At 40.3% G+C, this 16,512-nt stretch overlaps 1 protein-coding gene across 5 annotated transcripts in view; it reads left to right on the top strand.

Annotated features, from left to right (window-relative positions):
* NCKAP1 (NCK associated protein 1) overlaps positions 1-16,512 on the top strand; it is an 82,377-nt gene that overhangs the window by 20,087 nt on the left and 45,778 nt on the right. For all 5 annotated transcript variants that reach the window (XR_003093865.1, XR_003093864.1, XM_025203224.1 and 2 more), the window contains exons 2-11: positions 3,146-3,238; positions 3,470-3,526; positions 4,795-4,937; positions 5,022-5,112; positions 7,943-8,080; positions 11,071-11,119; positions 11,597-11,753; positions 12,994-13,050; positions 14,798-14,894; positions 15,064-15,170. Coding sequence is in view for 3 of the 5 variants with exons in the window: in XM_025203224.1 (XP_025059009.1) it covers positions 3,227-3,238; positions 3,470-3,526; positions 4,795-4,937; positions 5,022-5,112; positions 7,943-8,080; positions 11,071-11,119; positions 11,597-11,753; positions 12,994-13,050; positions 14,798-14,894; positions 15,064-15,170 (908 nt within the window). In the remaining 2 variants the exon portion in view is untranslated. The remainder of the gene's footprint in view (positions 1-3,145; positions 3,239-3,469; positions 3,527-4,794; positions 4,938-5,021; positions 5,113-7,942; positions 8,081-11,070; positions 11,120-11,596; positions 11,754-12,993; positions 13,051-14,797; positions 14,895-15,063; positions 15,171-16,512) is intronic.

The raw sequence follows: 16,512 nt of genomic DNA, 5'->3' as shown, positions 1-16,512 counted from the left end.
CCCCCCCCCCCCCATTTGCCGCACTGGGCAGCATTTGCTACTGCTGCCCACCCGGAGCTCGTGTGCTGGGCAGCACAGAGGTGGCGGTAGCAGCCTCACCACAGCCTACTGTGGCACAATCTCCAGGCAGGCAACAGCAGCAAACGCTGCCCAGCGCGGCAAGCAGGGGGGCCGCAGCTGCTGCAGCGCAGCCCCAATGGGCAAGACCAGAGCCAGCGCGGGGCCGGGTGATAAGCTGGTGCTGAGCATGGGGAGGAAAAGCGACCCCTTACCCGCCCCATGCCCGGCACCCCGTGCTGCAGCCGCTCACAGCCCATGTGGGGCTGCCTGTGCCTGCTCAAGACAGCCCCATGCAGGCTGCGAGCAGCTGCAGCAAGGAGTGCTTGCCATGGGGTGGGCTGCTTTTGCCCAAGCTCCGCACCAGCTCCTTCCCTGCCTTTCCCCCCCCCACCCCCTGTTACCTGTGGTTCCGGTGCAGTGCAGCCATGTGGTCCCAGGCCAGAAGCTCCTGCTGGGGCTCCTCGCTGGGGGGTTGGGCCAGGCGGATCCTGCTGTTGTGGGAGCCCACTGGGCCTCCCCTGGGTCCTACTGCCCCTGGTTCCTGTCATCATTGACGGGAACCAAGGACAGATAAATGAATTAATTCGGTGCCTGAAGTTTTCTGTGGTCACTGCAGCAGACTAGTTTTGAAATACTCCTTGATTCTTTTGTGGAATTCACGTGTTAAATCCTATTTAGACACCCGGTTTACCAATCCAGACCTGGCCTGTAATATTTAGAAGATAAATGGACGACCAGAATCACCATGCATGAAAATTCAGAAACATGTGGGTCCTCTTATCTTTCTGTTAAAATAAGAATTTATTAGTTTAGTTCAGGCACCTTCCCCAAAGAAGCATCTCCTTCATATTTTCAGTTGTGCTTCCTTAGGAAAGAACTGTGCTGTAATCCAGTACCTTAATTAGTTTTATTCTTCATGCCCATGTGACTTTTTAAAAAATGAATATTTAACTTGATTAAGATTTAAAAAATACAAAAATTAATGAACCTCAAATGGTGCATTAAGGTAATCTGTATTCATATGGAGCTATGGCAGAAAGTATATTTGAGTGGGTGCACTTGAGCAGTCTTAAAATTTAAGTGGCAGCAAGCTACAGGAATCTGATACAGAAAAACCATATTCAGAAATAAGTTACTGCACACTACACTGCACCACCAATTATAGACACTTTCTTTTCTTGGGGAGTAAAATAAATTCATACAGATTAGAAAATTGACTTAAACAAAGATCATCTAACTCAGGGGTGGGCAAAATACGGCCCGCGAGGCCATTCTATCCGACTTAATCAGGATCACAAGATAGATTAGGCAGGAGATAGGTGTCCAGTTCCTCAGACAAAGGTGATTCTGTTCATATTTAGAAGTCTAAGCTTCAGTACCCAGGAAACTTTGCAGGGCAAAACATAGGGGCCCCCAGATCTGAGCGTGTACCTCCTCTGAAACTAACACTCTCCCCCACCCGCTGTCGCAGGGTGGTGTGCTGGAACTTGGCCTGCTGTGCCCCAGCCCCTCCTGCCTCCGGCTAACTGTCAGCAACAGTGGGGAGGGGGGAAATCCTGATGTCTCTGTCCTTGCATCTGTATCCCTGCACAACAGGGCAGTAAAGGGAGGAGGGACTGCTTCTGGCAGCCGGGGAGAAGGGAATGCTGGCAGATATGTCTAGGGGGATTTGGGCCAGCCCTGGCCCTGTTTCCCCCCACCCCTCCTGTAGTGGCTGCTGCTGACATCTGGTGCAGCCCAAGCCAGGACAGCTGGGAGCTGCTCCTTTTCTCCCTCCTCCCCTGCTGCCCTCCCACCTCAGATGACAACTGGCCCTTGGCAAGGGGCGGGGATGAGGTAAGGGGCCATGCTAGCCAATCAGGGATGGCCAACTGCTAGCTGCGCTTGGCATTCTCCAGCAGCCTGCTAGGAGGCGTGCGGAAGCACTCCCAACCTACTGGCTTCAGCCAGTGCAAGCAGCCTGTATACCCCCCTGACCAAAGGGTGAACTTGCCTTCTCTTGACTCCTGAGCTAATGTGTCCACTTAGAGAAAGCCGTGTAAGTTCGAATCCACCTCAGGCTTTTTAAACATCTGTACCTAGTCTTAGAGAGAACTTTTATATTGATTTTTAGAAAGCGTCGCTCTAGTGCAACTTAAATTCAGGTAGGAAGTAACTGGAATTCTGACATAAGTTTTGGATCCTGTGGTGTTCTGAGGGACCAGAATGAATGAACTGACTGTTAGGCTATTCCCCCATTTTTTGTTTTACTTTATAGTTGCATCTATTTAAATCTTATGGTCATTACTACTGTTCATTTAGACTAGCTTGATCACTGAGATATTCTGTAAAAGTTTATCAAGTTTTCATTCTTTTATTTTTTTCTAAAAAGCAGTTAGGGCTAATTCTGTGCTGTTGTATTCACATTTGCCTCTTCCATTTTTCCACCAGTGTCTAACGCTAGTGTTTTTGCTTTTTTTTTCATTTCTTTGTTTTCATTGCTTTTGTTTTAATGTACTATTGTGTTTATATGGAACTGGTCAAAGAACCGTTACTGTATTTTATGTTTGTATCTACATTTTATTTTGCATGCTTAACGTGGCTTTGCCTGGATATTCTTTTTGGTAAGTTCAGAATTTGAAAGCATATTGTTTTTCTGTAGTGAAACTTGTAAACTCTGCCGCCACCATTTCTACCACCTCAAATAATTTGTCATTATTTTTTTCATACTAATCTGTGCTCATGTACTGTTCTGCTTTGTTAATTATGCATAACACGTCTTTCCTAATACTTTCCATTTGTGTCTCTAGCTGAGCTAAACAATACGACTTTTAGTGACTAAATATGTACTAATATAGCTTTAATCTTCAAACTAATGTTAGCCTGTGCCTACTGAAGTGATCAGTTTTGAAAATTCTGTATGTTTAAAAGTGCGCACAGAAAACTTCAGTCTTAGAAAACCATAGTAAGGCTTTCTTGCATAGCAAGTTTGATGGTTCAGCTGTGCCTCACAGGTATTTTATTGCTGATGTGTTTTTTTTCAGCTAATTTTTAAATTATAGACTTGCTTGTAACAACAATATACATGCATGTGTTTCTTCAACAGCAACAGCTTGCTCAGTTGCAGAAAGAAAAATCTGAGATTCTGAAGAATTTGGCTTTATATTACTTCACTTTTGTTGATGTTATGGAATTTAAGGTAAGCAAGAGCAAATGCATTAAAATCAATTTGAATTGTATACAAATATTACCAAATCAGGTTCCTATCAAGTTTACTTTTAGTCTTGTTTATAACGAAATAGTTGCTTTTGTAGTTTTCTTTTTGTAACAAAGGAATCGAAACAGACTGTGCATCTCCAGCCCATGTATAATGACATCATTGTTTAGGTTCTTTTCAAAGTATGATGAAGGATGTCTTCCTTTTTTTAAGGACCATGTTTGTGAGCTGCTGAATACTATTGATGTCTGCCAAGTCTTCTTTGATATTGTAAGTTTTCTGATTTTTTTGAGAGGGGGGCAAGGATTGTTTTGGAGTGATATCTTTTATTGGACCAACTATATGGTTGGAGTAAAGCTAGACAAGCTTTCATATAGTAAAATATATCTTAAGGTTTCAAAATTTCATTAGAATCTAAACCAAAAATGCTAACTGCATGTAGAAAAATGGAAGGACATTTTTGTGTTCACTCAGTTATCACAACGTTCTTACTATTTTTATATATTTACCAATGTTCTTATTACTTGTTAGAATTTGAGTTCATTTTTAGAGTAACTGTAGAGCCAGAAAGTTGATTCAGAAGTTTTTTAGAGCCATTACTAATAAACATGGTAGATGTTTATAGTAAAATTTTATCAACTTTAGGCTTGTGCATGGTCTAGTCAAAGTAGATTAATTTTAATTTTTGGCTTTTTAGCCCTGTAACTTAACTACCAATATATTTGAGACTATCTGACTTAAACAACTAGTTTTGGAACAGTGGCTACAGCATTGTCAGTTGCTAGTGATGCATACTTCTCTTATCCCATTGACTCTGCTGCAGATACTTGGTCAGCTATTGCTAGCTAAATAAAAGCTTGGCGCTACTTGATTTTCAGAAAATATAAGTGCTGCTAATGTTTAGAAGTGAAATGCTTTGATAGACTGTGTTTTTGTTTCCAGATCTATATGCCAGTGCAGCTGCACTATTGCCCAACATTCCAGTGTAGAAAAAGCAAATAAAATTATTTCTGTTTTAACTTTCTTAACACTTATGTTATTTCATTAGTTTGTTGGTCTTTTTTTAAGGATTATAAACTGGGCTTTTAATATATTATCAAGAAGAAAACCAGTGGCACAAGTCCAGTTTTTTTTTCTTTTGCAGGTTTTATTAAAATACAATAAAGATTATAAAAATATAGTTCATGATCAAAACGTACACATTTTGGTTGAATGCTTTGTAATATCAGAGCTGACTTACTTCCCGGGGCTTTTTTTGTTTTTAAAGTGGCATCTGACAGATAACCAGTAGTGCCCTGATCCAGCATAGCTTTGTCTGCGTTCTTGGCTCGTAGCATGTGGGTCCCAGTGACTTCATTGTTTAAGTCTGTATATTAGTCTGCAAGATCAGGACTGAAACATTTTGATTAAAAATCTAGTAGAATTAAAAATGCCAAAAGTGCTTTAAAATAATTTGGATTTTTTCCCCCATTAATCAATATATAACGGGGCTTTTGAAGGTTTTCAGAATAAAACAAGTGTCTATATTTTATCTCTAGACTGTAAACTTTGATTTAACAAAGAACTACCTAGATTTGATCATAACCTACACAACTCTAATGATATTGCTGTCTCGAATTGAAGAAAGGAAAGCAATCATCGGATTGTACAATTATGCTCATGAAATGACCCATGGAGCAAGGTAAAACCTATTGTATTTTTTTTTACCAGTATTTTCTTAAATGAGTAGCTACATTTGGTAAATTATACTTGTTGTACTTTTTAGTGATAGAGAATATCCACGTCTTGGACAGATGATTGTGGATTATGAAAATCCTTTAAAGAAGATGATGGAGGAATTTGTACCTCACAGTAAAGTATGTGTGACTACTTTTCACAGGTTCATGGTAATCTTTTATTGAAAGAATCACTTATGCCCCAAAAAACCCTAAAGGCTTTAAAACTAATATTAAAAAAACACACACAAACTTCTTTTCTTGATAATTATTCATGTAGAACAGGTATGTGACCAGGAGAGACATATTGTAAGCTTTCCAAAATGCTTAGAGAAAAGTAGGCTTTTAAGGGATCTCGTAATATTATCTAGCACCTCTTTCCCCAAGACCAGATCAACTATAGATATATCATCTCTAGTAGACATTTATCCAGCTTGTTCTTGCATGTCCCAGTGAAAGAGATTCCATGCATCCTTTTTTTTCCACATGCCTTGATAGCCTGTTCTAGTGTTTTTCTTCCTATAAAGTTAGGTCCCATCCCCCCCACACATATCACACTTTAATCATCTTTTCTTCAGTTAATGGGCTTTGAATTAAGCCTGTTAGTATGTGCCCTTTCACCAGGGGCTGGGAGAACAACTGATTGGCATCTCCTTTCATAATGACATTTCAGGCATTGGAAGACTTTTACATCCCGCCATCTTTGGCATCTTCCTTCGACATATCCTCAAGGGTTTGTTGTTGGTTTTACTGGGTTTTTCTTAATCCATCGTTTCTTAATGTGCAGAGCCAAAAACTGATCACAGAGCAGGGTACAGCAGACAAGTTACCTTCCATGCCTTACATAAGATGCTACAGTTAATACATTTTAGAATTCTTTTTTGAAACTTCATCAGTGTTGACTTGCATTTAGCTTAAAATCCATTGTAACCTCCAGATGGCAGCAGTTTAAGCAGAAAGTGTAGTCAGTTATTCTCTATATACTGTGTATTATGCATTTCATTTCTCTTTCCTAGGTGTAGCACTTTACACTTATCTTTATTGAATTTGATATTTTTGGTTTCAGATCGTCTGTACAATCTGTTGAGATTATTTTGAATTCTGGTCTTGTCATCCAACTTGATATTATCCACGGTTCTTATAAATCTCCTTTGTTCCATCAGCCAGTTTATGAATAGACATATTGAATAAAACTGGGCCCAGAACGTGCTTCTGTGGACACCCCATTTGAAATGCTCCCTTAGTTTTACTGTGAAGCTTTGATAATTTTAGAGTGTTTTTTCACCCGGCGTACTCTTGTACTCTGACAGTTATAGCTAAAACATATTCTTTAGCTTGCTTATGAGAATGTCATGGGGACACTGTCAAAACCCTTATTACTTAATTTAATCAATTTCAGATTTACAGCTTTCTTTTTATTCACTAAGTCAGTTACTTTTTCAGAGAAATGAATTGTACAGGTTTATCATGCTGTCTTCTTGACAGACCCATTTTGATTACTTTATAGTTATCTGTTAAGGTTTTAAATTGATGGTTTCATAATTTGTTCCAGAATCTCTCCAGGGTTGAAAGTTAGGTTGATGATTGATCTACATTATTCTTTGTATGTTGTCCATCTCCAGGCCTCTGGAACCCTCTCTGACTTCCAGGAATTCTTGAAAACAATCACCAGTGATTCAGAGATCACTTTGGCTAGTTCCTTAAGCACTCAGTGGTGAATATAATCAGGCCCTGCTGATTTGGAACACTTATGTCTTAATTAAATATTCCTTAACTTGTTTTCTGCAGACTGGCCTTCCTCCCTCCCTTGTGCATAAAATTTATTTTAACCATCTGGTCACAGTAATCTTTCTGGTGAGCTTGAAGCAAAGAGCCTTGAATACTTCAGCTTTCTCTGAATCAACAGTTGTTTGCTGTCCAGAAATAACTATATAGAAATATATTCCTATAATATATATTCTATATTTATAGAAATATAGGTCCATTATTTGCTTCTAATGTAATCATAGAGTCTTTTATGTCTTACTGATTGAAACTTATTTTTCACCTTAGCCTTTCTAATTTTTAATTCTGTATGCTTATGCAGTTCCTTTTTACTTAATTATATACCTTTGTTTTCATTTCTTCTACAGTTCCTTTTTGATTTTTCAGGTCATTGAAGCGTTCCTGTTGGTCTTTTTACTGTGCTTTCAGCCTTTGACTTGCATTGAGATAGTTGCCATTGTACTGTTTGTGTTACATAGTGCCTACAGGCCTCAGCTAGAATCAGTACCTCTTTCCATAGTTTTCTGTAGAAATATATTTATTCTTTCCCCAGAAAACTAAAATTTGTGCACAAGGTAGGGGGAGAGGAGAGAGAATGGGCTTAAATTTAACAGAAAAAAGAGAGAGTAGTAGAATAACTGGTTGCCTAGGTTAACTAACTTTAAAATTTGGCAAGTTTAGCTCTTTTCTTCATTCATATACAATATATGTGGCACTTTCTCTTCGTTCTTAATTTGATTTTTATTCTATCATCTTTTATCCTGTTTGTTTTATATATATATATAAAAACCCTCAATACTTTGCCTCTTCCAAATAAAGGGAAAGCAACAAGATTCTATGCTCCTAATGTAGCAGTTAGTTTTATAATTACTTCAGTACATAGACTGGGTATTGCAAATATGGATGTAAAGTACTAAATAGTTAGTATTCAGGCAGTTGTGCACAAGAGGACAGCAAGCCTTGAACGTCAGTGTTAGGTGTTCAAGCAAGTAGCACCTGTCTGGATGGTGAAGTGGTAGCTATTATATAGACAAACTCTTAGCAGCGGTGGCTAGATATAATGACGGTTGTTCAATAAATACAGAAGGCATTCAATTAAATGTGTTTTTTGGATGTTTGCAAAACTCTAAACAAAGTTTTTATTGGCTTGTTCATGACATGTTTCTCCTCACCACTTGTTCTAATTAAACTTGTTCTTATTTCCTAGTCCCTTTCAGATGCTCTAATTTCACTCCAAATGGTCTATCCTCGAAGAAATCTCTCAGCTGATCAATGGAGAAATGCACAACTTCTGAGCCTCATCAGCGCCCCTAGTACAATGCTCAATCCTGCACAGTCAGACACAGTATGTTACTTTATCTTAAGTACTTTTGAAAACAACTTTTACTATAAAGTGAAAAGTTTTACACTGGCTTATTGGACCACGTTTCTCGTTGGAGAATTAGTATATAGTGAGATGTCCAGTTGTTTCATTATCAAAGGAGACTAATAATGTTGTTACGGTGCAACTGTTTGTTTGCATGATCTTGTGGTGGTACAGGTATAGCAAAGCCACTTGAACTTAATGCTACTTCTTGCAAATCTAAAGTTAAGTTCCTTTAATTGATTTGTATTGCTACAGGATTATCTAATGGTTAGACCAAAACAGCTGATGCATTCTCTCAAGCAGCAGCAGTTTCCTGCCCCCTTTTAAAGGGACTAAAATATACATTTATCCATACCATAGTTTGTTTGGGGTTTTTTTTGCAGAGGGAGCCACCTGTTGTCCCATGTGAAAAACAGTGTGGAATTCCAATGCAGAATGGAATTAATTTCCAACATAGAGCTTCTAAATATATGCCTCCATCTTCAGTACTTTTGTAATCATCTTCTGAAGAGAGAAAATATAGGTTTATTCAAGGCAAGTCCTTTATAGTATCATAGTACTTAGGGGTACTTAGGGTCAGAAGGGACCTAAACAGATCATCAGGTTTGACCCTCCTGCCCCAGGCAGAAACGGGTGCCAGGATCATATCACCCCAGCCAAATATCTGTCCACCCTCCTCTTGAAGACCCCCAAGTTAGGAGAAAGCATCACCTCGCTTGGGAGCCCATTCCAGAGCTTAGCAGCCCTAACTGTAAAGCAATGTCTCCTGATGTCCAGCCTGAACCTTCTCTCTAACAATTTGTGGCCGTTATTCCTAGTAACGCTGGGTGGTGCCCGGGGGAACAGAGCCTCCCCCAATTCCTACTGGTCCCCCCTGGTGAGTTGGTAAACAGCCACCAGATCCCCTCTCCTCCTTCTCTTGTGGAGGATGAATAGGTTCCGGCCCTTTAGCCTCTCTTCGTAGGGCCTGCCCCGCTGCTCCTTGACCATGTGAGTAGCCTTCCTCTGGACCCTTTCAATGCTAGCCACATCCCTCTAGAAGTGTGGAGCCCAGAGCTGGACGCAGTACTCCAACTGTGGCCTGACCAATGCCACATAGAGGGGAAGGATCACCTCCCTGGATCTGCTTGTGATGCATCTGTAGATGCACAACAAGGTGCAGTTAGCCTTCCTGACCACTTCCTTGCATTGGCGGCTTGTGTTCATCCTGGAGTCAACAATGACTCCAAGATCCCTTTCTGCTGCTGTGTTGACAAGAAGGGTTTCCCCCAGCCTATAGGTGAGTTGCTGGTTCCTTCTCCCTAGATGCAGCACCTTGCACTTGTCTGCATTGAATTCCATCCTATTCTCATCCGCCCACCTCTGTAACTTGTCTAGATCTAGCTGGATTCTGTCCCTCCTCTCCAGCGTGCCCACCTTGCCCCACAACTTGGTGTCATCAGCTAATCTGGACAGTGTGCTTTCCACATCCAGATAGCTGATAAAGATGTTGAACAGTACAGGCCCCAGGACCGAGCCCTGGGGTGCTCCACTGCCCACAGTTATGTTATATGTAGGGTACTGTTGGAATAACAAACTGAAAATTGGGACCAACCTATTTTCTGAAATGACTAGTGACTTTGGTTACTAGTGCCTCAGGTTTGAGTTGATGCACAGTAATTTCTGAAAATCAGAACTTTACAAAGACAGTCAAGTTGGACACTCAGAAATGTCACCCAAAATCCTAGCCACTTTTGAAAATATTAACATAATCATTAGATACGTCACTCTGATATCAGATAGTCACCGATATAAAGAAAAATGACTATCGGAAATCGGCTTATTTGACTCGATGCGGCCAATAAATACCCCGTGCATGCGCGCAGCCTCAGAGCAGCACGTAGGTGGTGAGGAGCACAGCCTGGCAGCTTGGAGAGATGCATCCAGCTGGTACGTCTATTGTTGTGGAAGGGGGAGAGGGAAGAGGTGCGAGGGGTGGAGATCAAGGCTCCTGTGATGAGGGAAGGGGTGGGGCTGGTGCTGCCCAGCTGGGGTGAGGCATGGGACGGAGCCGTGGCTCATAGGGGGGGGCGGGGTGCAGCTCCAGCTGCTGTGCACACCCTGGGAGGGTGCAGGAGGTGTGTGCTCCAGGATCGGGGAGGGGAGTGGGCCTACAGCAAATTTTTGGGTAGCTGCAGCCCCACTGTAGTCCCCTCCCAGCACGGTTGCCACCCACCCTAAGCACAGCCCAGCCCAGTCCAGCCCCACCAGCAAGAACCCAGTGTCGCCTACAGCAGCAGCCTGCCTTATGCTGTGCACAGATCCTGGGGGGCACACCCCAAGTCCCCCTGGGGTGCACACAGCAGTGGGTGATGCCCCCTCCCTGCACCCCCTTGATGAGCTGCAGCTCCATCCTGGGCCCTGCCCCAGCTGGGCAGCACCTGCCCCAACCCCAATCCCTCCTTCACTGCGGAGGCCTGGATCTGCCTCCCTTCCCTACCTGCTATGCCCCTTCTCTACCCCCTCCCCTTCCACCACAACAGACTTACCAGCCGGACACTGCTCTTCAAGCTGCTGGGTTGTATCAGAAATCAGATGGGTATTGGCTGTATTTCTTTGTTTACTCTCTGCTTTCCTTTACTAGGATCTTGTTTTCCTAAATTGTAATGCTTTAGTTCAAAACTGTAAACGTTTGTTGATAAACTACCTCCAGTCCCTTAAGAAAAAGATCAGATAATTGGAAACTCACTTTATGTTAATATATATATTTTACCTATGTAGTTTGTATTATGCATCCATTAAGTTGAAAGGAATTTGCTTATCCTAATGTATGTGATCTTGTCTAGCTTTAGTACTAGTTTAATATCTTTTTGTCAGTCTTTTAAGGAAAAGAATGTATTGAATTCTTCTTAGAAAAAATGCTTTCCTATAAATTCTACTCTTAATAATGCATATAACCAATAATTACTATAAATTATGGTTTTTAACAGATGCCATGTGAATACCTCTCTCTGGATGCAATGGAAAAATGGATTATTTGTAAGTAAAACTTTCTGCAAGAGGTTTACTTTATTTTGTTTTTTGTTTTACTTTTATCATGCCTTCTTACTTTTCAAGGTTCTCTGGTGAAGCATTTGTGCTCAGTTGTAAATGCTGTAGAATTTGACTTAATTAGATTCCTTTGTTTCTAATTCTAGATCATTCTTTTATATGTTTTGGAATAAGCTTGCAGTATATGTAAGACTTGAATTTGTTTGGAGGGTTTCAGAATATATTTGACCTGAAACTTTTTGCCATGCTCATTAAAGTGATCATTTAAACACTCCAAATAGTTCAAGTAATTCATTCCTATAACAACAGTAAGGGAATTGAGTTTTAAAAAAAACCCCTCAAACATTAGGTTTAGCATTTGGACACAGTAGTCCTTTTGGCAGAAAAATAGTAGTTTTAATTATCTCTTGTCTTTATATTTCTACTTCGTGACATTTCACATTAATGTTGAATTATCTTTTGAAGTTGGGTTTATTTTGTGCCATGGAATCCTGAATAGTGATGCTACAGCTTTGAACCTTTGGAAACTTGCACTTCAAAGCAGTTCTTGTCTGGCGCTCTTTCGAGATGAAGTTTTCCATATTCACAAAGCTGCAGAAGATTTATTTGTAAACATAAGGGGGTAAGTTGTGTTTCAGAGGTTTTGTTTAACTTTACCAGTGGCTGAAGAATTAGTTAGGAAATGATTCATCTGTCTTTTCATAGAGGTCAGAATATGAAACTATCTTAGCTTAAAAATATCACAGTTCCTCCTGATGTACCAATTAAAGGATTTTTGGTAATTCTGTTTACCCTGTCTCATATTCTGAAATAATTTAGCATCCAGGCTCTCAAACAGCAAAGCTTTTATCTAAGTGTTATGTGCAGGATTCTGAGCTTTAAAGTGTCACAGATGTGGCCCCCTCTACACATTACAGGTGTCACACAGTTACCGGTTTAGACTGCATGTACATGCTAATAACTATCACACCATAAAAAGGTCCAACCAGCTATTAAATTAAAGCTGGAAAATGTGCAATAACTTTATAGCTGGTTTCTGCCCAGGTTTAACTTTCATATGTAGCAGGGTTTCCCCCTGCAGCTGGGAGTCCCGTCAGCTGATGGGGTTCCTAGCCACAGCAGTGCACTATGCACATCTGGGGCTGGAAGTGCAACAGCTGCAGGGACTCTCAGCTACAGCAGCGCCTGTGGCTGCCAGGACAGAGTCCTGCTGCTGATGGGACTCTTCCCTCCTGGCAGCTCCCTGCAACTGTGGGACTCTGTCCCTGCAGCCTTGGCCCACTACCACAGCTGCAAGTCCTGTTGGCTGTGGGACTTGCAGTTGCAGGAGCTTTCTACTTGCTGGTGCAAGGGGTGTCTGGCATCACGATCCCAGGCTCCCTGTGTTCCAGTAATAAGGCATGATAGGATCTGATGTTGGATTCCACAATTATGCCTTCTGCCATGCACATGTGGCTTAGCAGGAGGTGTAATTGTGTGGATTGTGCTTCAGATTCTATCACACATTTACCTGAACAGCTAGAGAGGCCCTGTAACTCGTAATTGCCCTGCCCTTCTTACAGTGCTGAATGAAAAAGTCCCTGCTGAATGGGAGATGTAGATATGAGGCATTAAAAGCTATCACCATCTACAACAATATTTATAATTTAAACTAAAAACAGGAAATTTAATCAAAGATCATCCAGCAGCATTTCTGCTATGGGTATTTCCTATTGTTAGTGTCATTGTATGAGAACTCTCATTTCATTAGTTAGGGTAAGATGGGCCTTTTCCTGGGACTGCTTCCAGTATATCCAAGGCCCTAGCTCTTGCTGAAGCTATTTGTCAGTACTTGATGACATTTAACTCTTTTTAACTTGCAGTTACAACAAACGTATTAATGACATAAGAGAGTGCAAAGAAGCTGCTGTATCACATGCGTAAGTATTGTTTATAAAACTCTCAGGGTAGAGTACTTAATTACTGTAATCTTTCAGATTTTGAATACTGCTTGTTTGTGTGTTTAAAAAAAGAAAAGGAAAAAAAGGAAAGCTTAAAGCTCCCAGCAATGATAACTTAGATGAGGGGTGAGCAAAATATGGCCCACCAGCTGATTGTATCTGGCCCACAGGTAGCGGTCATGAACTAATGGGATCTGGCTGGCATCTCCTGCTGCTGTGTGTTGCCAGGCTGGACTGATTCTGCCCAGCACTGATGCATCAGCTGTGGCCCAGGGTGCCCCGATCCCTACCTGGAACCTGCCAGCTGAGTACACAGCTGATGCAGGCACCTGCCCTGCTTCCAGCACACTAGGCAGGTACTGGTGTAAGCTGTGGATGCAGCCAGCAGGGTCAAGGTGTGCTGCAGCTGTAGGCAGGGTGGGGATCAGGGAGAGAGAACAAGAGAGAGACAGGTGTGTGGCCCTTGGGTTTTGGTGTCAGCTCGTTAAGTGGCCCTCCAGCCAAAGGAATTGCTCATTCCTCACTTAGACTTTGCTGTTATAAACCATGAGCACATTTAAATGGAACTTTATGATGCATTACATCCTTAATTGCTTTTGCTTTCTGTTTTTTCTTGAGATCTAGGCTTTTTCTTTCAAAAATACTTGAGCAAAATCTTATTATTGATCTATTTACGCATGAAAATTTCCAAATGCAAAATGATCTACTGCAGTTGATTTTTTTTAATATCATCAAATCTGCTCAAAATAAGGCTTTTGATTCAATTTTTTTTTCTTGTTTCTTCCAAATGAAAGCTGTTGTAAAGAAAACAGGAATTTCTGGTTTTTGTTTGGTTTTGGAATTTTTGAGATGGAATAAGTGTGTATGCAGGTGATAGCATATGAAAATTTCCTGTTTTAATAGGTGTTTGAGGATATTTTGCAATCCTTCAGCAACATACATTGGTTACTTTAATAATTAAGTATAGATTTGATGTTAAGAGGTGAATTATTTTAAACAATAATATCATCTTTTATTCTAAGTTAGAAAACAGCTGAAAACTTCATGTTTTGTGAAGCGTAAAATTAAAGCTAGCATTTACAGTAAATAACAGTTTATATTGTAGGAAACACCTAAGGTGTTTATGAAAATTCAGTTACTTTTTTTTTGCTTGAGTGTTGTAATATAAGCAATTAATCAAGTGAAAATGCTGGGTTTTTTACAGGTTCATATCCCAACCTTCTAATTCATTTTTTAAATAATACTAATAAAGACCACATATAAATGTAATACTAAGGAAACCATGCCTGAAACAATAAGTTCCAAATTTAGGAATAGGGGTGTAGGTTGTATGTATTTAAACTAGAAATATTCATTTTTTCAAGTCTTTAATAAAGATTCTAATTTACTTAAGTTGTTAGCGGTTCTTTTAAAACTGCATACTAGCTCTATTCACGAGACTTCAGTGTAAGTTAACCAGCAATATTTGTTGCTCAAAGTGTGTAAAATGCAAATTGAAAACAGGACAAGTGGTAAAAAGAAATGTGTTTTAAACTCTTCTTAATTTTAGGTGTCAGTATTAAAGATGGCAGTTTTCTTCTCTTTGAAACAGAGAGCGTGTGAAGTTAAATGTTAGTTCTAAACATTTGTTTTTTTTAAATCAGGTGTTCTGCAAACCTGTTTGTGTAATGATTTACTGAATGGATATTGATAATTAATGACATTCCAATTTCTTTTTTCAATATAGTGGATCAATGCATAGAGAAAGACGCAAATTTTTACGGTCTGCACTGAAAGAGCTAGCAACTGTTCTCTCTGATCAGCCGGGCTTATTAGGCCCCAAGGTAATTATAGCAGTCATTTCTGATGCATATGTACTGTAGTGTATTGGCAGCCCCTTAAAATAAATGCTAATACTTTGAAGATCTTAGGTGGAAAGAATTGCTGCTGCTTGTGTATAAAATGATTAGCTGTGGCAGGTACACACATAAATCAAATGACTTTCTTTTTCAGGCACTTTTTGTATTTATGGCATTATCCTTTGCTCGTGATGAAATTATTTGGTTGCTTCGTCATGCAGATAACATGCCTAAGAAGAGTGCAGATGACTTCATAGACAAGTAGGTTTACCTAAAAATTTTCCATAGAAATCAAGTGTTTTTCATTAAAATTCTTTTAAATCAAAAGCCCAGTTTTCCTTTGAAAGTGTCTGGATATGTCTTTTTGTTTCTTTGTTTCCTTATCCCAATGTGCATATATGCACACTCTAGTTATGGCTTTCCTAAAACAAAAAACAAATCAGGTAGATGCAAATTTCTCTTAAAATTAATTGAACTGGTAAAATTGCTTGTAAAATCCTACAGGTTTTATCAGATGATTTGGGCTAAAACAGATCAACTTGATCCAAATGTAAAACAAAAATCAAGAAATGTTTCTACTTCAATTTGTTATGCTTAAGAAAATTACCTCATGATTCTCCATCATCTGTCAGCACAGGATTTAGTTAGCAATCTGACATGATCCAAAACAGGGTTCAGCAAACTATGGGCTACAGCGGCTCAGGGAATCAGCATCGTGATGGGGTCCAGGAAACTGAGGAGGTGTCTCCAGGGTTCTACCACTTTCTCTGTTCAATCTATGCGCTCCACAGCATCTGTTGACTGCCTAGCGTTCCCTTCTGTCTTCTTGTTTTTCCCTAAGTGTAACCATTTCCATTATTGGCAGAGGGGGACACAAGGGACAGAGATTTGTAGTCCATGGCTGAGACTGTGTCACAAGCAATGGCCCGCACCAGCAAAAGGTTCCCAACCCCTGACCTAGAATATTTTCAGGGTGGCATGAAAAGTGCATCAGCCTTTGTAATCCCAGTTTGAGAAGCCATGGGAGATGATCCAGTGGGTGTCATCTCCTAGGTATCTCACCTTCCATGATCCAAGTTTCTGGGAGCAGTAGGGAACCTGTCATTAAGGCCTTTCTGGGTAATAATTAGGAGAAGATTATAAATATACTGCTTCGTGGGCTTTATCCCTCTTTTCAAATCAGTTTACCTGCTTTGGGGTAAGCATGAATGTGACTTTCCTAGCAATTTTTTAGTCATTATGTCAGGTAGAAGTATGACCTTTCTATGCTATGAGAAGTGGCTGTACAGATGGTCCCTAGTTTTACTTGCCAGTTGAAGCATACTTTACCTTAACATTCTAAAAATTGCTGTTTTAATCTTTTTTTGTATATGCCATAACCTTGGTTTAACCAGGACCTTAAAATTGAATGTTTGTAGCACTCAGGACTTTTACAAGTGAGGTCTAATCTGCACTATCAAGTTCTGAAAAACAGTGCGGGTTCAGATTCAAAGTCCCTTTGTGGCAGAACCCTCTGGGGGTTTTGGGGGCAGGTTTGATAGCAGAGTCACTTGCCATCTTTTGTCTGCTGTGGTCCCTTCAGCGAGCGGCATTTTCCCAGAGT

This window comes from Alligator sinensis, unplaced genomic scaffold (genome assembly GCF_000455745.1).
Source record: "Alligator sinensis unplaced genomic scaffold, ASM45574v1 scaffold269_1, whole genome shotgun sequence".
Lineage (NCBI taxonomy): Eukaryota > Metazoa > Chordata > Crocodylia > Alligatoridae > Alligator > Alligator sinensis.
The sequence above is the reverse complement of the archived record's forward strand: the minus strand, read 5'-3'. Positions and strand labels throughout refer to the sequence as shown.